The sequence below is a fragment of the Schistocerca gregaria genome, chromosome 1, assembly GCF_023897955.1.
Source record: "Schistocerca gregaria isolate iqSchGreg1 chromosome 1, iqSchGreg1.2, whole genome shotgun sequence".
NCBI classification, from domain to species: Eukaryota; Metazoa; Arthropoda; class Insecta; order Orthoptera; family Acrididae; genus Schistocerca; species Schistocerca gregaria.
In genome coordinates this window covers 989,565,868-989,590,855 of record NC_064920.1, presented here as the reverse complement: position 1 = coordinate 989,590,855, position 24,988 = coordinate 989,565,868, and the positions used below count along the sequence as shown (strand labels likewise).

General features: G+C 44.4%; 1 protein-coding gene across 3 annotated transcripts in view; it reads left to right on the top strand.

Annotated features, from left to right (window-relative positions):
- Positions 1-24,988, top strand: part of LOC126278095 (epidermal retinol dehydrogenase 2-like) — a 348,505-nt gene that overhangs the window by 182,514 nt on the left and 141,003 nt on the right. The window contains exon 1 of one of the 3 annotated variants that reach the window (XM_049977963.1): positions 18,083-18,373. The exons of the other annotated variants lie outside the window; for them this stretch is intronic. Within the exon in view, the coding sequence (XP_049833920.1) occupies positions 18,369-18,373 (5 nt within the window). The 5' untranslated portion in view covers positions 18,083-18,368. Of the gene's footprint in view, positions 1-18,082; positions 18,374-24,988 lie in introns of those variants that run through there. 3 annotated transcript variants of the gene reach the window in all.

The window sequence follows — 24,988 nt, the reverse complement described above, 5'->3', positions numbered from 1 at the left end:
TTTGTACGACACAGAAAGTCCTCCGCTTCTACTGAACTGTTTTGCTCGATGATGATCGCTGCAACACTTCATCTTACAAGACTTTCTGCATTCGTAATGTCATTTTGACGTCACACATGCTATTGACAACTGCAGGAGTTACTGTCGACTTTGTCACAGGGAAGAATATGAATGTCATTGCCCCTCATTTCATTCGCAACATTTAAGCTGTGCTTTTAGGTTCCTGCCTAACCACACACACTTGGAAATGACCACATATTTCTTTCATTCTACGTTCTTTTATGGTCGTAAATGCAAATAGCATCCAATATTGAAGACCGTACATGAATTACAAGCATAAGAAAGTGCAAAATGTGTTAAAATGCTAAGATGAAAAAAATATCAACATGTAGAGTCATACGAACCTACATGCTTGAAGTCAGTAAACCACGACGTTATCCATGAGGCTGGCGCTTGACCATGTGATTTTAATCTCCTGTCTTGGCTATTACAGCGAGTCTTGAAGGCAATGCATTATTAACTGACATGTAATGATAATGGTGACATGTTCTTGATAAATTTCCAATGTACCGTCGCTTCTCAACTGTATACTGCAAGTTATAAAATAAAACATCTAGATAGGCCAAAATGAATATGGCGCCTGCTGGACCGATAGTCGAGATTGCATGTGACCTCAAAATTACGTCACGTTTGGAAAAAGTCTTATGAGACGAGTACTGCCCTGATGTTTAGCATTTATTTATTTAGCGTATGGCTCATAACATTACAGTAAAAATTACAGAAACAACACGATTTAAAAAAAATCACATATGTATAAACAGAACAACAAATAACAGTTTGTATATAAGGACACCGCCAATTGCAAATTTACACGCACAGAAGAGCAATCACAAGCAGACGTCCAGCTTAGATAATAAATGGTCGATTGTCTCTTGGGTCGCCATTAGGAAATCCTGTGGGTCACCCTCGTATGCCCTTAGTGGGCATTCCTGCACGATGTGTTTGACTGTGTCTCTCAGCGCCACAGTCGCAAGCGGCCGAAGGAAGTTTACCCCATCTGTGTAAGGAGTCGGCGCATCTCCCACAGTTGGTTCTAATGCGACCAAGAGTTGACCAAACTTTGCGAGGGCAATCAAATCCTTTTGGTTTACTAAAGATGCACGACATACTTGGCAGTTTACTGCTGTTCTGCTCTCCCATTCCTCTTTCCATCAGTCATTTATTTTAAAGTTGGTTTGGTGCAGCGCCTGTACGGTCTTTAGTGGAGGATGCCTAGACCGGAGTCGGTTTCCTTGGATGTCGTGAGTATCTTCATGGATTTGTAATTGAGGGTTGGTCATGATTTTTTTGAAATTCTCTAACCAGACCGTGTTCTCGGCGCAGGTTAGGAAGGGCTATGTTACTGAGAACGGGCAGCCACACTGTAGGAGTTGGCCTGATTGTGCCTGATATAATACGCATTGTTGCATTTAGTTGGCTGTCTATCATGTGTGTGTGTTTGCTGTTGAGCCACACTGGGGCACAGTATTCGGCCACTGGATACACCAAGCCAAGTGCGGATGTTCTTAAAGTAGATGCTGTGGAGCCCCAAGTGGTGCCACAGAGCTTCTGCAATATGTTGTTGCGTGTTTTAAGTTTCGATGCAGTTTTCGTCAGGTGTTCTTTGAATGATAGTGTCCTATCTAGGGTACCCCAAGATACTTGGGGTGTTTGTTGTAATTTAGTAATTTCCCATCTAGATATACATGTAGTTCTCTGTTGGCCATTTTGTTGTTCAAATAGGAGGCAGATACTTCCGTCTTTGTAGCACTAGGTTGTAACCTCCATTTTCTAAAGTACTCGCTGAGATATCTTCGGCAGTTTCTATATTTCTGTGTGCTGTTGCTAGAGTCCAGTCGTCAGCATAACCAAATTTACGCGATCTGGTTGCAGGAATGTCAGCGATGTAAAGGCTGAAAAGAAGGGGCGCAAGGACAGAGCCTTGCGGGAGTTCATTATTGAGTTTCATCTTTTTTACTTCTCTCATTCCCCATTATTACTTGGAAGGTTCTATTCGACAACATATCGGCAATGAGGTTGGTTATCTTATTGCAGGGGACGGCACAGATTAGTTTGTACATGAGCCCCTGTTTCCAAACTGTACCATAGGCTGCTGTTAGGTCTATGAATGATGCAGCTACTTAATGTTTCTTCTGGAACCCCGCCTTTATATATGTTGTCAGTGATGCTTAGCTGTGCTCGGGGTTCTCATTGATGGAAAACAGACGGAAATAGAGTATCCGATCGCCGCAGCATTAGCTGCGCACGTGTGTTCCAGAACGCATCAGGAAGGCAGGCCGCGCGTGCGTGGCTGGGCGCCAGCGTGCAGCGGACGGGACTATAAATATTTGAGGCGCCTCGCGTTATCTTTGGCTGGCTGGCGGGTGGAGGTCGTCCGCTCACACAGGCTGTTTCCACCTCGCCGCCCGACCAGTTACCAAGTGTCTCCTGCTGTCAAAGCTACACTAAAACTGCCGCATAATCTAAATCAAGATATTTATCGATAGTAAAGACAACGTTGATAAATGATCGCAGCGTAACGAGTCATCTACATTCGGTACGTTGCATTGTCGTTAAACTACTCTTCCGACCTTGTATTCCACGGAGCAGGGCACTTCAATCATCCCAAGCCTACAAGGATTCTTCAAACGTTGGAAATAGCCGTACTTTCAGCCGAAAACGGAGCTGTGACTCGGGGAATAAGATCACAGATGTAAAAAGAATGTTGGAGAGCTTACTGCAGTTAAATGGTTGGTATAAACTGGAGAATAATTTGATGGAGCTTTGTCGCGGCCAGTTAAAAATCTCTGCCTTGATGCTTACAAGGGACTTACCGCAAGTTGCAATCACAATTGCAACAAAGTTTTGGTTTAAAGATTTGCCACCGACAGTTCCACTGCACAATCACGAGCATGTTCTGTCACAGAGTTCACAAAATGGGTTGTTGGTAACTCTTGGCAAAAGATTACAAACAATGTATTTACCTTATTAATGTACAAAAGTTATCATATATGTATCAGTTCATGATATCTAATAATACAAATTTACTCTTTCTGATGGACACACGTCCAGATCGTCCGCTCTCAAAATTCTGCCATTTCTCTCCCCACATCCACCATTGTTGGCGGCTCACCTCTAACTGCACAACGCTACGCGCTGTTCACATCCAACTGCCCAACACTACAATAGAGAATATTTCAACAATGCCAACCAGCCAGAGACTACACACAGCACAGCCAGTGATTTTCATACAGGCGCTACGTGGCGTTACCAACATAAAAACCTAAACAGCCTAGTTACTTCATGATCCCCTGTGTGAAGCAGTCTTCAGTCACACTGCTGTGTTCGAAACGTCTCTGATCTGAAGTCATCATATCCAGCTACAGTCCAGGAGTACCGAACAAAGTCGGTGAAGACTGAAGAACTGAGCTGATTGTACAGTCCAGGAGTACCGAACAAAGTCTGCGAAGCCTGGAGAACAGAGCTGATTGTGTAGAATACACATCAGCAACGAAATTCAATTCCTCGACATTAGTGTGAACTGGTAGTCGTTAAGAATACTGTTATCTTCAGTCTGCTTCAGCACCTTCTGAACTGTCGGAATAAAAGCACATATAGTGACTGACTGTAAGGTGTGCCTCCAAGTCGGATGGTCTTGGCTGGATACACCATATTTTCCGTCGGATAGCTTCGATAAGAGTTCCTTCACATATGTCCCAGCGAATCAATTGGAAGAAGAGACTCCTTCGCTGCATATGGGAATTATACATCTTGAAAGAATTGCTTCAGCATTTGTTTCGTGATTAGGCATTACCTGGAGGCAGCTTGAATCAGATTTTGAGATACAGCATGTGTTGCACTAGCTACACTCCAAACTGACCTCTAGGTTCCTGGTAAATTACCAGAATCTCTTGAATGACGTACCCACTTGCCGAGGTAACGGCTTGGATGGTGTAAGAATGAGTTGTTGCATGTTTACTCCACACCGAACTTCTTGCACATTTCTGTCCCTTGAAATGCAGAGTCCGCGAAGAGTGAAGTTCTCTCCGTATACTACTTTGATCGGTATTATAAATCTGTATACGTTACATGGTGTTCATTAAGAATACTGTCTCCTTGCGAAATTCGTGACATCTTTTATTCACGTCTCCATGAGTATTCCAGGCTTTAGTGGTTATACAGTTTGTTGCGCGCTGTGAGCCAAGATGTCTCTGTTTAAATCTTGCAACCTATTCATGGACGGCCGCTGTGGCCGAGCAGTTCTAGGCCTTTCATTCCGGAACAGCGCTGCTGCTACGGTCGCAGGTTAGAATCCTGCCTCGGGCATGGATGTGTATTATGTCCTTAGTTTAAATAGGTTTAAGTAGTTCTAAGTCTAGGGGACTGATGACCTCAGACGTTAAGTCCCATAGTGCTCAGAGCCATTTGAACCAACCTGTCCATGGATAGATCCAGTGAATAGTCAGTCCTATTCCTCGGGTCTTTTCCAAACCCCAAGCACTAATATATATGTGCAAACATTAGCGCCTACCACAGTTGTCGCCAACCTGAATTTTTCAACTGCATAATCGTCAAGCACTTAATGTTTCCAGCGCTGAACATCCTCCCATTCCTCTGCCGCGTAAACACCGGATCATATATCCCTTGCACCATATGATTTAGTTTCTGTCTTGTACTGAAACTTAATCTTTCAGCTCCACCAGAATCCTGGAGTGCAATTATCGCCGGCCATAGTGACCGAGCGGTTCTAGGCGCTACAGTCTAGAACCGCGTGACCGTTACGGTCGCAGGTTCGAATCCTGCCTCGGGCATGGATGTGTGTGATGTCCCTAGGTTAGTTAGGTTTAAGTAGTTCTAAGTTCTAGGGGACTGATGACCACAGAAGTTAAGTCCCATAGTGCTCAGAGCCATTTTCAATGCAAATATCTCCTTTGTCTTTTCAAAGGATATCACAATACTTCTTTCTCGTCGGTGGTCTTGGAAGATAAGCAGACGACTGGCTTCCATCACTCTTAACAACTCTTCGTCACTATCAGGTTCTGGATCAACCGGCAGTGTTTCACAATCAGAGAAGTACTTCTGCGTGCTCTTAAATATAGGCTATTGTACTTTCGTGATCTGTGTTATTACCATTGGTTGCCACTGTTCCGTCTAAGTATCACATTGACTATGAAGGCAGTTGCATTTCTCTCTCTTACTGTAATTATTGTGGATCTTCTTTTGTGTTTGTAATGACTAACAACATGCTCATGTTTGCAGGTTTCATTATCACACGATTACGTTGACAGTGAGAGTAACGTGACGCGTTATGAAATCAGTAGCTCCATAAAGGGGCGGATTAACTGCCGAGGATGACGCAATACAGACGAGGGCCACTATTATTGGTTTCCTTGCTATTACGCGTAATGTCTGTCTGGTTCCCCTAGATGTCGCATCGGACACCATCAGATGACCTCCACTACGGCGCAGGGTCTGTCGACCGCAGCAGACAATGCAAATCTCTACCTTAGCTGGAGGAACGGTGTTTACGATGACTACAGTTACTAAAGTCACGACATCATGTTATGTATGATGCACTGCGAGCGGAATATCTCATCTTAGTAGCGTAATTGGCGATGACACTTAGTTCATACAGTTTCGTAATCAGCGCCTCAAGCGTTTATGCAACCATAATTCAACTGCAAAAGCGGTCGCAACTTGCGCTAACTCCCGTGTTAGTAAAAGCGCCAGGATTTTACTTTCAAATATTCCCTTTATGATGATGAAATAATAATAAAAAATAAACAGCCACCAATCTTTATGCACTGCGGTTTTTATACAAAGACATATGCAGCCTAAACAAGTCACTTCATCTTTTGCAACTTGGCATAGATAGGAAAATACGCCAGTTGCGAATTCATTGACCTTTGTTCACCAAGAAATGCATGACGAGAGACGCAGTCAAGTGGCGTAGTGTGCCATCTATCACGTGTTATCTTTTAAACAGTGTACTTTCTCACTGTAATGTTGTCTCAAGGAACAGTATAAATTACATGTTCATGCGTTCACAAGTATGCTTTCATATTGGCGTGGGCCGTTTTTGATGCAGTGGTGTGTAATGGTTTGCGTCGCTGGCTTGGGTCTCCAATCACCCGAAATTATTTGTTTTTTAGTAGATATCATTTCTGAGAGGTTCTCGGAATTTCTTATGTTTATAATGTTTGTATACCCTCGAATAATCCATAATCGTATAGCACCCCCCACTGCCCAGAAATTCAGTTCTGCTCTGGCTGTACGTTGATGTCGGAAATAAACATGCCTTCAGCGCTTAGTGTTGTACTCCATTGAAGACCCTGCTTTCGGATACCGACTTAAGTCTTTTTACGACATGGCAGCATTGTCATGTGACACTTACACCACTGTTTGTTAAAAGTGAAGCACTCAGAAACAATGGTCTGCAAGGCGCCACGGTAAGAAAACGTGTGTAACAGCGGAACCGTAGTAAGTGATGTAAATCGCAGAGAGGTGGCGTGCACTTAAGCCCAGCAGTGCCCTCTTTTATTCGACCGGGTAGGTCAGTGCCACCCAACGCTCAGTCGGTGCGCAGCCGTCATACGAAGTGCAAACGTGTAATCGACTGCACCATGGCTCGCAGACATCGCAGACAATAATCGGCACACACGTTCGAACGGTCCAGAATAACTGGTCTCCGGGGGGCGAGTCTGTTGTTCCATGACATTGCAGCTAGTACAGGGCACGCTGCTAAAACACTGAGGCGTATTTGGAACCAGTGGAGCAAAGAGGGCCGTACACAGCGACCACAGAGTGAAATGATCGCCATCTTGTCCGCTTGGCCGTAACGGACAAATCCACAGTAGCCCGGATGTGGACATGTCGCCGCCTTCTGCGGGTTCAACTTTAGACACGCGTGCCACTGCGTTGGCTTCCATTGAAGGACCCGATAACACTGTAGACTGCACTGTGGACGTGAACGCAAACACTGGCGTGCGGAGCAGCAAAATGCAGTGTATGCGGACGAGTCACGCTTCAACTTGTACTACAGTAATGGCCGCACACGGGTTACATGCTGCAGTGGTGATCGCACCCGGCCGATGTGGCCGAGTGGTTCTAGGCGCTTCAGTCCGGAACCGCGCAACTGCTATGGTCGCAGGTTCGAATCCTGCCTCGGGCATGAATTTGTGTGATGTCGTTAGGTGTAAGTAGTTCTAAGTGTAGGGGGCTGATAACCTCAGATGTTAAGTCCCACAGTGCTCAGAGCCATTTAAACCAGTTTTTGGTGCTCGCAGGCTGTATTGTTCAGCGGCGTAAAAGCTAGTGGTACCAGACGCCCCGTATTTCCCGGGACGTCCCCCATTTCCGGCATAATTTTAAATTACCCGCCGCGACAGGCTCCGTCCCGTATTTCAGCCTTGTTCGATTATTATTGCGGCATCTTTCGCGCTACAACTGGCAAGTACCTATTATCTATACAAGCACAGGAAGAAGATACGGCTAGCTCGGTTAACAATCTATCATAGTGCCGGGCGGACTGATATTGAAATTCCCACCCTCTCGCCCGGCGCCGCGCATCTCTAAGTGCCCCTGTCTGTTTTACATTCTTCTATTTGCTTACTATACATTTCATTTTCTTTCTACAATTTTGTGTTTACATTTTCATTCGTTTTCTGTCACGTTTAAATGCTATGTCACCGAGCATTAACAATACTGGAACGATTTTTTTATTCCGTTCTTGACTGTCATTCTACTGCTGCGTGCAACGCTTGTGAGTCATTTCTAAAACTGTAGACAAAATTAGTGATTTAAGTGACAGTGACACAGCTAATTCGTCTGGAAATGGTGGGAGCCTTACTAAGTATAATCCGAACTGTAAAAATAGTAATTCCTGGTTAAGACAAGTAAAAGAAAAGTCGTACAAGACGTACTGTCGCCTATGCAATAAAGATATCGAATGTGCTTATGGAGGCGTTGCTGATGTAAAACAACATGCATCTACTAAACATCACTTGACTGTTGTTAGCAATAGAGCATAAAGTACCTTATCCCAATATTTCTTGCAGCCTTAACCATCGTCCTCGGAGACGGACAAGATTACTGCTGGAGAACTCGCACTTCTTTATCACATAGTAAAGCACTGTCTCAGTTACAACAGTATGAACTGTTCACGGAAATGATTACCATATATATGCAGTGTTTCAAAACTCGCTCAAATTTTTAACTGCGGAAGAACAAAAGCGGGAACTACTGTATGCGAAATATTGGCCAAAGAATCTGTTAAAAATGTTTTAAAGACCATCCAAGGAAAAAAATCTATACTTTTCTATAGTAACGGATGCAAGTAATGAAAAAATAGAAAATTGTTTCAAATTTGCTTACGATATTTCATGATACTGGGGTCGTAAACTGTCTCCTGGAATATGTAGACTGTGAGGATGGATGCGCGTATCAAGTTGCGAAGTTAGTAATAGACACACTGGAGAAGAACGGATTGTCTTCAAATAAAATTTCAGCATTCGCCGCTGACAATACTAATGTAAACTTCGGCAGAAACCATTCCATTTAAACACTTCTTTTAGATGGAAACCATAACTTGTCAAAGCTAGTTGCCCCGTTCATATTCTACACAGTGCTGTAAAATACAGTACTGATTAACTAGAAGTGGATGTAGAAAGTCTGATTCCGAAAATACGCAGCCACTTTAGTAGATATGCGAAACAAAGAGTGGATTTGCAACTCCAATTTGAAGTGAATGATATGCAATGAGAAGAAATAATGAAACATACTGCCACGAGATTTTTACCTCTTGGTACTGCTAAAAATATGGCAGCAATAAAATTTTCTGGAATCTCGCATTGAATGTCCTCGTCGATTAGAAAAGATAATCAAATGTGAAGAAGCAGAAGAAGAGAAAAAAATACTTCGGTCTATTTGTCGCTTCTGCTTGTTTTCGGTAGAATGGTTCAAATGGCTCTGAGCACTGTGGGACTTAACATCTGAGGTCACCAGTCCCCTAGAACTTAGAACTACTTAAACCTAACTAACCTAAGGACATCACACACATCCATGCCCGAGGCAGGTTTCGAACCTGCGACCGTAGCGGTCGCGCGGTTCCGACTGAAGCGCCTAGAACCACTCGGCCACACCGGCCGGCTTTAGGTAGAAGCAACAACGAAGAAGATTCTCTGTCAGTAGTTGAAATTCATGCTGAAATGCTCGAGATTTGTAAAATGATTCAGTAAAGAATAAGAAACAATTTTTTCGGAAGTAAGACAATACAAAAAATGGGTGAATTAAACAGTAACGCTAAAGAATCTGTTCGGAACGATTTTCTAACGTTCTGCACCACTTTTGTGGGATATCTCTTATGACGATATGTTTTCTGAGAAACCAACATCCTTTCCAGGATTTTGTTTTTAAACTTAAAATCACCAGTAAATTACGACCGTTTTCAAAAAGCTGCGGAACTTTCAAGGGTCGATCAATTGCACATGAACTCCTTACACGAAGAATACGAAATAATTAAAAGAAGCCTAGACACGCCACAGTCTCTTGGCGACAGAAATAAGAATTCGATTGAGAAATGGAAGAAAATCGTGGAATGGTTTATAACTGCATTGATTCTTTAAATGCGTACTACCAAACAAAGCATATTCCAACTTATACATTATTGTTTAAAATGTAATAAAGGCCAATAAGTGACAAAAATAATTTTTTCATTTGTCCCGAGGAAAAAACTGAAATCCCGTTTTTTTTTGTCCAAATGAATATTTGTCCCTTACAGGGTAAAAAAATGGCAACACTTGGCAAAATCGACAAACGCAAAGTGTGATGATTTTGGGCTCCACTACCTAAACACGCGACACCGCCTCCTATGTATTGAGGGCAATCTGAACAGCTATCATTGCGTCAGGGAGATTTTTCATACCGAGGCACTGACACTCCTTCAGACCTTTCAAAATGCCATATTTTAGCAGGACAACGCCCGGACGAATGTGGAGAGGAATTTACTAGCCCTCTACGAAGAACGACGGTTACCTGCTTCCCTGGCTTGCCCTTCGCCTGACGTATCAACCATCGAATATACCTAAGTTACGGTCAGTCCGCAACTTGTTCGTCCAGGTCCTCCTGCAGCCACAGTTGATGCTTTGTGGACGCGCTTGCAAACCGCGTGGCAGATTATTCCCCTGCAGCATATTCAGGCGTTCCTTCATTCCATTCCACGATGTCTAGCGGGTCTGACTGCAGGGCATTGCTGCGCTGCACCGTACTAAAATGTAAATGTCGTGTGACTAGGGCCTTTCGAATTGACGCCACTTCGGCGACTTGCGGGTAGATGGGGATGAAATGATGATGATTATGACAACACAACAGCTAGTCCCTGAGCGGAGAAAATCTCCGCCCCAGCCGGGATTCGAACCCGGGCCTTTAGGATTGACATTCTGTCGCGCTGACCACTCAGCTACCGGAGACGGACTGGTCCGTATGGAATTGCCACAATCGCAGTGCTTGTACAGGTCTGTGATGCTAATCATTTGCATAATGTCATCTCTCTGTCATATCATTGTGATCACATGCCACGGTCTTCGTGTTTCATTTTTTTTGAAAACAATATGGTAGAAGCCTCCATCTAACACTCCTAATACAACTGTTACGAGGGGCGTCTGCCACCGTGGCTCAAGGTTGCCCGTAGAAAATTTACTGAAGATTGTGAACATAACGGAGCAACGTGATTAGTCAAGTACAAGAGATATTTTCTCGACGTGTTTGCATACTGTCAGCCGTTGATTGTACCAGAAACGAACGGCCCTTCTTCCACTGCGACACATTTACTTTTGAACCAGATTTATAAACACCTCTGGTAAAACAGCAATAGTTTGCGTTATTGCCTTCAGATCATTTATGAACAAGAGCTAATTTGCTCTGAAGCCCGTTTAATTCTAAAAGAATCTGTCACTCTGCAGTGGAGTGTGCGCTATTCCGATACTACCTGGCAGATTGGAGCTGTGTCCCGGATCTGGACTAGAACTTTCTCTAAAGGCAAAGTTCGGATACAATCGCGATCCGACACAGTTTTGGTCCGACAACCGGTTCGTTTCACATGTTCGTTTAATAAACGTTGTGCAGTTACATTTCGCTGTCGTTTTTTTCTTTTATTGCTCTCTAAGTATTACTTATATTACATACAAAACAAAATCGATAATCTTCTTAATCAGTGACATGTTACTGTTGGAGCAACTACGATGCAAACGTAATTGAGACTAGGTGTGCTCCTACATAAGATGGTTCAAGTGACTCTGAGCACTATGGGATTTAACATCTGAGATCATCAGTCTCCTAGAACTTAGAACTACTTAAATCTAACTAACCTAAGGACATCACACACATCCATGCCCAAGGCAGGATTCGAACCTGCGACCGTAGCGGTCGCGAGGTTCCAGACTGAAGCGCCTAGAACCGCTTTTTTTTTAATCTCATTTTGTTCGCTTCATCTGCTCGGGGCGGACGTCGTAAGACATCCGTTTAAGATCGTTGATTATCGATTAACTCAGTTTTCTTATTACTGAGGGCACGTAGCTCTCCAGCAGAACACGCTGAGCTACCGTGCCGGCTAAACCATTCGGCCACACCGGCCGGCTCCTACGTACGAGATTCATACATATTACGTAGAAGTATCCCTATAAATCGGCAAGAGCAAGAAGGCAGGAGTTACAGCTGCAACAAGTTACTTCATAAGCTAACACATATTCGAACTGTAATAAGCTGATAACTGCCTACTAGAGATACCAAACGATAATGAACTGATGCGACCAAGCGATTTGAACTCGCTTTATGCGTCTCTCTTATGCTCTAATAGGAGTATATCATATGTGGCTGTATAGCAACTAAAAACAGAAATCTAGGAGCAATTGAAATCTTGACTTTTATTTTACGACTTTCCGGTATCATTTGACCTCGTTATTTAATATAGCACGGCACGGAATGCCATGAACTTCTACGTTGCAAAATATCATAAGCGGTATGTCGGATTTAAATCTGAGAATATATCGGTGGTTTTTGGCACCAAAGGAAGAAAGGAGGCCTGGCGGAATCAGATCATTCATCAATCGTTACGTCTATGTCCCACGATCAATTGAAGGAAAAGAGCATAAACATCAGTGGACTGTTGAGGAAACCACGCAAGCACCGTCGCAGCTTAGCGACGAAGAATAACTGGAAACAAAGGTTTAATGGCATCCAGTTACATCCAGCCAGTTTCACATAGTTCCTCAATAAATAAGCCATGAGGCCTGGTACTATCACACAGTACCGGAGATGGTAGGTTCATAATGTTATAGAAACAATTCTGAAACACTATCTTTAGATACATAAACAGTTCTGAAAACCTCTCTTTGGATTTTTATTCAACCAGCGTAGAAAATGGAGGCTTTCCACGTACGGAATGCATTTTAGTCGACGAGTCAAACGCATTGATATCGGTGGAAAAGCAAGCTAATGCTTGAGATCGGTAGTGGGAGGTGCTACAAGTCGAATTGCCATTCCAGAAAAGTCACTGTTTGAACCTGTAACGAAAGTTCTGTGGTGATTCTTCTCAACTCGCTTTCTATGTTTCCAAAATGATCACAATTCAGGTATCACTGATTGATATAGAATTCACCCTTAACCTCATGCCGCCGTAATATTTATAATCTCAACGGTCTGTGCCTCATTCTACAAGCGAGTATCGTTTCCGGACGTGTGCTCATGGCGGTGTTGCTGTCTTACTAGACTGTTGTGTAACCACGGCTGGAAACAGGACAGTGCGACCTTTATCTGCTGTCAGCCTCACGTGGTATCGCGTTACCCATTGACTCACACAGTGCGCCATTTCGTCGTGTATTCGTTGAACCACCCACAAATGTAAATTGCGAGAGTTCAGTCAAGAACACCGATGTAAGAAAAACAATTTTATATTCTGAGCAGCCGCAGCTGTTGGAGGGCATGTCAGGAAAAATTCCGCTCACAGCTGGTAAAATTGTTGTTTATTAAAACACGACCAGTTTCGAGGCTTTAAGCCGCATCATCAGGAGAACAATGTTAAAAGATCATAGGCATACCCATCGCCCCGAAGCAAACAAATTGTAATGTATGGGGCATTTCTTCCTTACCTTTCGCTCGCCATAATATTGAAGACATTCTCTGAATAGTAACTTTTGACTAGGAGCGATGGGTATGCCTATGATCTTTTAACATTGTTCACCTGATGATGCGGCTTAAAGCCGCGAAACCGGTCGTGTTTTAATAAACAAGAAAATGGTTCAAATGGCTCTGAGCACTACGGGACTTAACATCTGAGGTCATCAGTCCCCTAGAACTTAGCACATACATCCATGTCCGAGTCAGGATTAGAATCTGCGACCGTAGCCGTCACGCGGTTCCAGAGTGAAGCGCCTAGAACCGCTCGGCCACCGCGGCCGCCAATAAACAATTTTACCAGCTATTAGTGGAATTCTTCCTGTATGTAAGAGGTACATCTCCCAAACAACTAAACCGCTAGTTACCAGCAACAACAAAAGCTAACTCATTAGTTTTAATTTAAGATAAGTTTTAGGTTAATTAGTTTTAACTTGACGCATGTTTTAGGCTACTGTGCATTGCTCGCAGCATTTACTGAAAAGGGACTCCAAAAAGTGAGTTACACATTACCATACATGGCCAAGAAACTTCTATTGTATGTTGCACTTCACATTAAAGCTATAAAGATACATGACGCTGTTTTTCATTATCGTAATCATGTTTTTGCAAACTACAATAGGAACCCTATGCCAATTTTTCAGTTCATCGACGATGGGCATCCACTCCTTGTTCATGCAGCTATTCGAGTACAATCTGTGTGAAAGTCCTCAGCCTGTTTCCCCAAGATCGTCTTCCAGTTTGCCGAAAACATTCAAGTCGCACATATGAACTGTATGGCCAATGTTTCTAAAAAGCCCATTGAAAGCGTGAACGCGAAGCTTGCGTCGTGCGCGACTTGTCGGATGTTGAATTTTGGGAGAGAACAACAATGCCTTTGCTTAATACTCCACGTCTCGTTCTTTATTGCGTTGTGCAGCGTGCCAGTGTTGCACAGTACGTATCGGCATTAATGGTAAATGATCTTTGCCATAAACTCTGTGTACACGACTCATTCACAGTGGAAGGAAACTGTGATCACGACCTTCCCTGGTGATGGCGCAACTTTGCGGTTCTTCCGCTGAGGTGAAGTTGTGTGCGTCCATTCCATAGACACGGGTATGAAGTAACAGACCCACGTCTTCTTGCCTGTAATGATGCGGTTTAGGAAACGATCACCGAAGTCCCGAGACGCCATGAACCCTGCGCCTTGGCTCCGGTCTCGTGAACTGACATACGGTCGGGAGAGCGGTGTGTTGACCACATGCCCCTCCATATGCACATCCAGTGACGCTTATGGATGAGGATGACACGGCGGACGGTCGGCGCCGCTGAGCCTTCCTGGCTTGTTTGGGCGGAGAGAGAGTTTGTGTTCAGGTGACAGTGACAGTGGCCGGCCGGTGTGGCAGAGCGGTTCTAGGCGCTACAGTCTGGAACCGCGAGACCGCTACGGTCCCAGGTTCGAATCCTGCCTCGGGCATGGATGTGTGTGTTGTCCTTAGGTTGGTTAGGTTTAAGTAGTTCTAAGTTCTAGGGGACTGATGACCTTAGAAGTTAAGTCCCATAGTGCTCAGAGCCATTTGACAGTGACAGTGGTCGCGGAACCCAGCGCGAGCGCAATTTCCGATACTGCAGACGATCCCGGACGATGTAATGAGCGCTGCCAATTGATATGCGCAGGTGTTAAAGAATGCCGGCGAAAGCTCCGAATCAATTTCTAGATTGCCTCGATATTATCGTCTATGGTCGATGTCGATGGCTTTCCTTCGCCAGCACCACCAAATTCTGTGAGGCCTTGGTCTAATTTCTTACAGCATTTCACCACCTATGGATGCGACATTGAATTTGGTCCATATATCGTGGCATATATCAGGGTGAATCTGGATGCAATTTAGTCGTTTTGCTCACATGAATCGAACTGTCTAACGTCTTCTGACTCGCACACTGTGACGCACATGTTATCCATACTGTAGAGGAAACGTCTCTGCAGGAAACCCGGGCCGTGTTCTCACTTCTGACAAGGCGCAGCTTTTATTGTGAATGATCTTAGCGCGGTACTACATCGTTTACGTACTCTCTCAAATTCCTATCTAGAAACAACAGTCGGTGCATGCAATCGAAGAACTTTTTCACTGTTATCGCTTCTATCAATTTAAATAGAAAAATTATGTGAAATCGCCTGTTTCAGAAGAGCAAGTGCACCTTCGTTTGAATAATGTCAGGTTATAGTTCAGGCCATGGCGAATGAACGATGCCCGCAAGACACTGTGGGTCAATATGTTATATTGTGAAAACAGTAACTCCGAAAATATAGCCCCTGATTTAAGGCTTAATAGACAACAGTTGTACAGCTTAATAGGAGGGACAGGACACAGCTCACACAATCTAGTGTCACTCTCTAACGGCTTTTTATAGTCTGTAGATACTTTAGTTTTTGCTGTTGCTATTGTTTAACCGAATCGTGTGGAGTAAAAACCTACATTAAAACAATACATTCGTGTTGTGGAGGATCGGGTTCAAGTCTGTTACACATCCACATTTAGTTTTTCGTAGACTCCCTGTATCAGTGCTGCGAATGGTTAACAGTCTACGACTTATTCGCTCAGAATTCGTTTCTATTCTGCTCTCTATCTACAGGGTGTCCCAAGAAACACCGACAAGCTTTAGCGTCAGGTTCCTTACCACAAAACAACAAAAAGTATAGTAAACATAGGCCCTAAAATGGATGCCTTAGGCCCTATGAGCACTTGCTCAGTAGAAGAGATGTTTCGCACTAGTGAAGATGAAAAAGTGCCAACAGCTCTTAAGGTATGCATTTTAGGGCCTACGTTTACTAGATTTTTTTTTTTTTTTGCTTTGGTGTGAGGAACCTGATCCTAAAGCGCCTGTCGGCTTTTTTACACCCTGGTTTTAAATATTTTTGCCTTTTTCAAAAAGTCCAAATAAATGTTATCTTTCTGTTTCATGAAGTCACGAACCGGACTGGCATGTTCGGAAATAAAACGTTCGAAATTTCATAAGCAGTCTTGCACTGATCATGGCTGACTATTTTATTATCCTCCACGTCACCATCCCTTCCTAGGTAAGATTATGGTTTGAGTGTCGTAGTACTTGGACTTGGCTTCCGTTCTTCGAGGCAACATTAAACGGAAGCACAACGACAGAATGTTCACTATTAATTCAGAAAGGGGTACCATGCTGCTAACGCCAATATCCAAATGGGATATATTGCGTAAGCCAGTGGAGGTAGTCTTCCTGTTTCTGAAGTTACTGTTCCTTCCTTATTCATCACACTCGCGTTTCAGTCCTTCTGCAGGGAGCTCATTAATGATTCTCCTAGCATTTTCAAGTGGCTCCACAATTCATCTAACAAAAAAACTTACACATCCGTAGAACACTGGGGGGTTCTGTTGTGTTTCTTAGGGTCTGATCAAAAGGCCCTTTTCTATTTGGAGTTCACCTTCTAACATAATATACTATGTTCTGTCAGGCAAATGGTAGGAGTCACACACATTCGTCAAAAAAAGCACGCTGGGGCGATGTGTTAGTCTGTTTCGGTGCAGCATACACACATTTGGTACTTTTTTTAAATCTGTCAAATGAAAATGTGGTTCACTGTATTCATACAAGATTTAAGGTCTTAATTTGGTATTTTCTGCTTGAGACGTGTTGTCCGAGGCGTGGTTTTTTTTAAAGTAAGAGCCGTTTTGAAATTAAAAAAAGTCGTGCTAAGATATCTCAATAATTTTATCTTTACATGAAAGGTTGTACCTTAATCTACGCACTGGCGCCATTATAGTTTGATTCTTCCTTGTTTACGTTGTGTACTGAGTGTTTAAGATGTCTCCGATAATCGTGAGTCCCGCTGACTGTGAAGTACTGGCTATTATAGCATTTCTTAATACTAAAGGCCTAGAAGCGACTGATATTCATCGTGAGATCTGTGCAGTTTACGGAGAAAACATTATGAGTGATGGAATGGTAAGAAAGTGGGTGAGAGCATTTAAAGATGGCCGCACAAATGTGCATGATGAACAACGGTCGTTAATGAAAGTTTGGTGCAGGAAGCGGACAATAAGGTGAGAGAAAACAGACAATTTACGATTTCCTCCTTGCAGGATGACTTTGTAATGTTTCTCGTAGTGTTTTGTATGGCATTGTGACCGAGCGCGTGAAGTACCGAAAAATGTGCGCACGTTGGGTACCGAAAATGTTGACGGATGTGCACGAAACCAAACGTTTAGACAGTGCATTGACTTTCCTTGACCGGTACCGACGGTGACGATTTCTTAAGCCAAATTGTTACGGGCGATGAAACATGGGTGGCCTACGTCACACCAAAATCAAAGCAACAGTCCATGGAAGTTGAGCAAGGGCATCGTTTTGCTGCAAGACAATGCCCGTCCGCAGGTGGCGAATCAGATCAAAGATCTCATCACATCTTTTCGATGGGAAACTCTAGATCATCCTCCGTACAGCCCCGATCTTTCGTCCAGTGACTACCGTCTGTTTGTGCATTTGAAGAAACACCTGGGCGGCCAGCGTCTTCAAGACGATGACGAAGTCAAAACAGTGGTGATGCAGTGGTTAACAAGTCAGGCGGCAGACTTCTGCGAGGAGGTTATTCAAAAACTGGCACAACGTTATGACAAGTGCCTCAGAAAAGTAGATTAAGGTACAGGCTTTCGTGTAAAAATAAAATTACTGAGATATCTTAGCACGTCTTTTTTAAACTTCAAAAGGGTACTTACTTACAAAACACGCCTCGTACATAGGGAGTGGAAAGGAAACCTGTGGTACTCACTGTGGAATACGTGAGATATCACATTAAGTTGGCAACGCGCGGGAACTACAATGTGGTAATCCGTGGAGAAAGACTGACCTCGGAGCATCTCCTTTTCAGTGTCTGGCTTTGCGGAAGATGGGAAGTACCCGGCAGGGGAGATCACGCTGGCGGGGAGGTATCATTGATCCCGCATCGGGGTGTGTTGTGGGCCGCTGAGGACTTGTGCGCGTGCGCAGTAAGAGTCGGTCAGTGTTATCTGCTCCGAGCTGGGACGCCGTGCGGCAGTGCGTCGCGTCGCGGGGGCCAGGGCGCACACATCGCCGTCGCGGCACACCCTGCTGCACACAAAACACGAGTGCTGACTGTTCTGCCTCTCCAGTGACAGCCGCCACCAGACATGACGTGAGTAACACAGCACCCACACTCGCCAGCCCAGTGGCGCGCGTGTTTCATAAACAGTCGTCTGCTGCCAAAAAACAGCGACACGCTACAAAAGCAGTGAATATAGCGAGGTGCGTCTCAGAGGTTAGAATAGACGGGCTAGAAGAAAATATTAACTGCAGTAGTCGCCTCGACCACTTGTATAAGTATGGAAGCGCAAGTGTGTGCGGTTAGCCGAACATTTTCGTTCTGCTACTCTTGTTTACAGCGAATCGTCTGGATTGAGTGAGGGCTTCAGTTTCTCAATGCAGAAGGATGAACAGTGTAAAAGTGCGTTTTTTACGTCGGTCAGCCGGCCGGAGTGGCCGAGTGGTTGTAGACGCTTCAGTCTGGAACCGTGCGACCGCTATGATCGCAGGTTCGAATCCTGCCTCGGACATGGATATATGTGATGTCCTTAGGTTAGCTTGTTTTAAGTAGTTCTGGTCACTATGGGACTTAACTTCTGAGTTTAACAGTCCCCTAGAACTTAGGACTACTTAAACCTAGCTTACCTAAGGACATCACACACATGCATGCTCGAGGCAAGATTCGACCATAGCGGTCACGCGGTTCCAGACTGAAGCGCCTAGAACTGCACGGTCACACCGGCCGGCTACCCTGCTAATAAATTAATTCATTGCATCCTTTATGATCTTTCCTCGTCAACGTTACCTCTGTTCGTAGACGCACCTAGTGCCACCTTCCATATACACTGAAGCGCCAAACTGGTATAGGCATGCGTATTCAAATACAAGGATGAACGGGCAGAATACGGTGTTGCGGTCGGCAACGCCTACATTAGACGAATACTGTCTGTCGCAGTTGTTAGACCGGTGACTGCTCCCATAATGGCAGGCTATCAAGATTTAAATGAGTTTGAACGTGGTGTTATAGTCAACACTCGAGTGATGGAACACAGTATCTCCGAGGTAGCGATAAAGTGGGGGTTTTCCCATACCACCATTTCACGAGCGTACCGTGAATATCAGGAATCCGGAAAAACATTAAAAAGTTCCTGCAGGAACGGGAACCGCGACGACCCAAAATCGTTCAGCTTGGCAGAAGTGCAACCCTTCGACAAATTCCTGCTGATTTCAATGATGGACATCAACAAATGTTAGCGTACGAACCATTCATCGAAATATCATCGATATGGGCTTTCGGAGTCAAAGTCCCACTCTTGTACTCTTGATGACTGCACGACACAATGCTTTACGCCTCACCTGGGCCCACCAACACCGACGTTGAACTGTTGATGACTGGAAACATGTTGCCTGGTCGGACAAGTCTCGTTTCTAATTGAATCGAGCGGATGGACGTGTACGAGTATGGAGACAACCTCATGAATCCATGGACCCTGCATGTCAGCAGAGGGCTGTTCAAGCTGGTGGAGGTTCTATAATAGCGGGGGGGGGGGGGGGGGGGGGGAGGGGGGGCATGTGCAGTTGGAGTGATATGGGACCCCTGGTACGTCTAGATACGACTTTGACAGGCGACACTTACGGAAGAGTCCTGTCTGATCACCTGCATTCGTTCATGTCCATTGTGCATTCCTTTGGACAATTCCAGCAGGGCGATGCTACACTCCCACACGTCCAGAATTGCTATAGAATGGCTCCAGGAACACTATTCTGAGTTTAAACACTTCCGCTGGCCACCAAACTCCCCAGAAATGAACATTATTGAGCGTACGTAGGATGCCTTGCAACGTGCTGTGCAGAAGAGATCTCTTCTCCTTCGCACCCTTACGGCTTTATGGACAGCCCTGCACGATTCATGGTGTCAGTTCCCTCCCGCATTACTTCAGACATTGAAATGATAATTAAATCAAGACACTAAGCTGTCGACAGGTGTTGATATACATCAACGGGGACAGCTGGAAATGTGTGCCCCGACCGGAACTCGAACCCGTGACCTCCTGTTTACATGGCAGACGCTCTATCCATCTGAGCCACCGAGGGAACAGAGGATAGTGCGACTGCAGGGATTTATCCCTTGCACGCTCCCCGTAAGACCCACATTCCTAACTTAATGTGGTGCCCCTGCCCATTACACTCATTAGCCTACTAGCGGCAGACAATCTTACCGAGTCCCGTAAGAGAGCGGGAAATGCGTGTGCACCCAGCACAGAAAACTAGAATGGTTGAAATGGCTCTGAGCACTATGGGACTTAACATCTGAGGTCATCAGTCCTCTAGAACTTAGAACTACATAAATCTAACTAACCTAAGGACATCACACACATCCATGCCCGAGGCAGGATTCGAACCTGCGACCGTAGGGTCTAGAACCGCTCGGCCACACCGGCCGGCTCAGCACAGAAGAAGAAGGTCAATGGCCGCTTAGCCTTAACTATATGAAGATGGTATCTGTCCTTTCGGATATGTCCCAAAGAACAGATACCATCTTCATATACTTCAGACATTAGTCGAGTCCATGCCACGTCGTGCTGCGGCACTTCTGCGTGCTTGCGGGGGCCCTATGCGATATTAGGCATTCTACCAGTTTCTGTGGCTCTTTAATGTAGCAATAGCGTGGTGTTTGCAGTTCCTTTCCGGTAGTAAAACGATACTGGGCAGTGACAATTCTCTCAACGCATGCGAGCCCATCCATTTTTGACGTAATTATATGGTTTTTCTCTGCAGATAAAGGCTTAACGGTGATTTGTTGTTGTACATGAGTAAAAAGCTAGTCAATTGTTGTTGTCGGTATACCTTGAAAACCAGCAGTTCACTTCGTGATATCAACGTCATAGATGTCATACTGATTCGCTGATTGTGTACCCATCCTTGTATTTTAACATTCTCAGAATAACTGTAGGAAATTGAGAATAGTGTGCCATAAGATTTTTGGCGACTTGTAGAGCAGTACACAGAGAAGGTGACGAAGAGCTAAAATAAAATAGCTATGTATGTGTCTAGGAAGCCTACAAACTAGGTTCGCTAGACAAACAATCAAATAATCGTATTAATGGGTTTTATTACAATAAGAAAGTTACAGTACTTAATTTTGGCAATTACATAGATCTGTCGCAAGCAAAGAGCGACAGACGAAATAATTCAGTCTTCTTCAGTGTAGGCAACCCCAAGTCGGTGCTACGTAGAGAGTACAAGTGAAGTGGTCCAGCGTTGACGCTGCTACCGAAGTCACTAATCTTGAAGCTGCTATTGAACTGGGCCGTACCAGTCGCTCGCAGCGCTTTATGTCCTCTTCACATAGGAGCCGATGCCGTCGTGTTGTCGTTCTTGAGGGAGGTCTGGTCACGGTGCGATTGACAGACTTCTTCTCAGTCTTCCCATCTCTCTCGTTTCCGGCTGGCGTGCCGGCGGTTGACTTTGCGCCGTAACGAGATGGACTTCTTGGAGGTGAAGGTGTTACATTAGAAATGTGTATGATGGTTGTTGGGCGACAGTGCCTTTATGAAACTTAAAACACAGTAATATCAGAGTGACACATCTAAGCCGTCAGTATAGTCACCGATAACATCGGCAGGGGGCAAATCCATGGCCACACATAGCGAATATCACAAGAAGAGAAAAATGAGTTACTCAGTTAGCGCTAAGCAACACTCCGTTAGGAGATAAAAGACGTCTGCCGGTTTTTGTATTCTTGAAGCAAGCTGGCAGACAATGCTGTACGCTTCACTTGTCGGAGAGAACACAGTTTATACCTCTTCCTTTCTCTATCTGGGACGTGAACAAAATTGTGCTCTCAGAGGGAAAACAGTCGGCCTTGTTTGACAACACGCCTGTTTTCTAGTACATGTATTAAAAATACTTGTCAGAGTACCTTTCGATTCACACCTTCAACAACTGGTTACGTGCACCTTTCTGGGTTGCCGACCCTCCTACTAGTTCCTTGAAAGTTTCCAGTGTTGCCTTCCGACGGCAGTCTGTAGTGACTTTCGTTTGACTGATTTTGGCTGGGGTGTTTTTCGGCAGCATCCCATATGTTTTCATATTTTCTACTTTCAATAATCCCTGAAAGCTTGTCCATCAACAAAGAAGTACCCTATATACATGACGTCGGGCGACTGAAAAAAGTACTATGTCTTTGTCCATTTCCCTGATACAGCTTACCTGCACAAAATATTTTGTTCTTTGTCAGTCAGTCTCTCATTTTAAGCAGATGATCACTAAATTTCTTGCAGCTTACCATTACAGTGCACTTAACTAGTTTTTTCCTGTCGAATATATATATATATATATATATATATATATATATATATATATATATATATATATATATATATAGGGTGTTACAAAAAGGTACGGCCAAACTTTCAGGAAACATTCCTCACATACAAAGAAAGAAAATATGTTATGTGGACATGTGTCCGGAAACGCTTAATTTCCATGTTAGAGCTCATTTTATTACTTCTTTTCAAATCACATTAATCTTGCAATGGAAGCACACAGCAACAGAACGTACCAGCGTGACTTCAAACACTTTGTTACAGGAAATGTTCAAAATGTCCTCCGTTAGCGGGGATACATGCATCCACCCTCCGTCGTATGGAATCCCTGATGCGCTGATGCAGCCCTGAAGAATGGCGTATTGTATCACAGCCGTCCACAATACGAGCACGAAGAGTCTCTACATTTGGTACCGGGGTTGCGTAGACAAGGGCTTTCAAATGCCCCCATAAATGAAAGTCAAGAGGGTTGAGGTCAGGAGAGCGTGGACGCCATGGAATTGGTCCGCCTCTACCAATCCATCGGTCGCCGAATCTGTTGTTGCGAAGCGTACGAACACTTCGACTGAAATGTGCAGGAGTCCATCGTGCATGAACCACATGTTCTGTCGTACTTGTAAAGGCACATGTTCTAGAAGAACAGGTAGAGTATCCCGTATGAAATCATGATAACGTGATCCATTGAGCGTAGGTGGACGACGACACTAAAATGAGCTCTAACATGGAAATTAAGCGTTTCCAGACACATGTCCACATAACATCTTTTCTTTATTTGTGTGTGAGGAATGTTTCCTGAAAGTTTGGCCGTACCTTTCTGTAACACCCTATATATATATATATATATATATATATATATATATATATATATATATATATATATATATATATACTCTTTGGTATGCAGCCTAATGAGACGTAGCGACAGCCCAGCACACAGTGCCCAAAACATTGATGGAAAAAAGGGCCACACGCTGCGAAGATGTCAAATGGCGAGAGTTTGTATTGTTACAATTGATCTCCCCCTTGATGGCTAGCTTGACAAACGCGTAGACGTGCAGCTGAGAGTTTCGACTGACGTTTGGTAGCTCCATACTGCCGTAATACTTCGTGTGCAACGCTGTTCCAGAGAGAGAGTCGCCGTTCGTGTAACTTTCCGGGGCTGGACGCAGGGGAGAACTAATTGTACCCTCCTTCGTGGGACCAGAAAGATGACACGCTCGCGGAAAAGTAGCCTCCTAGTGTTTGTCGGAAACAGACAACAACAGTGTGGGAACAGGATGGCGTCATCTTGAGGGGAAATAGCTGCCGCAAATGGAAGATACCACTAACGACACTGGTTAACACTAGTGTGGTTATTGAGGAAACAACCGGTTGAAGTACATCGTGTACAACTGCGGAACAGTATGCAATCTATCACAACGCGTATTTAATCCGTTTGGATGTCATAAACTCGCGCCGTCTGATTTCACTTCCTACTAATGTCAAGCTACTGTCCAGTAATAGTGCGGGAAGACCGGTTTATTGATGATGAACACTTCAATGTCTGACTTCCTTAACTATGTCAGCTGACGTCCTTACTCGTGCAGTCTAGAACGGCTTCAAATGAAAAATACGTAATTATCGTATCTACATGAATTACTTCATTCTTTACAGTCATTTTTGTGTGATGCAGACAACTTCACTGAGTATGTTCAGTCTGATCCACTTACAGTGAGGCTCAGGTATTTGTGTGTGGAGAGTGCGTCACTTATTTTCAAGCCTGAACACTTAGTTGTTGCAGAAGGTAGGCGCTTGCAACTCAGTTTTTCAACGTGCCAAAATCTTTCAACGATTGCGTTTTAATGAAAACGAGTGATAATGTTTGTCAATGTGTTGGATATATTGTTGATTTATGATTTATGATTCTCCGCAGCTCGTGGTCGTGCGGTAGCGTTCTCGCTTCCCACGCCCGGGTTCCCGCGTTCGATTCCCGACGGGGTAAGGGATTTTCTCAGCCTCGTGATGACTGGGTGTTGTGTGCTGTCCTTAGGTTAGTTAGGTTTAAGTAGTTCCAAGTTCTAGGGGATTGATGACCATAGATGTTACGTCCAATAGTGCTCAGAGCCATTTGAACCATTTTTGATTTATGATTCAGCTAACACGAAAACAGCTTAGCAACGTTTTAGGGTACGTCGTCGTCAGAACCACATGCAGACTCTTTACCTGGCACTTGTTGCTTCCTACCGCCGTCTTGACACACCTACTTAATGTACAGGAGGGGAAACTCCATAGTGAAAACGTATTAAAAAAGTCGATGATGAGCCGGCTGCGGTGGCCGAGCGGTTCTAGGCGCTTCAGTCCGGAACCGCGCGTCTGTTACGGTCGCAGGTTCGAATCCTGCCTCGGGCATTGATGTGTGT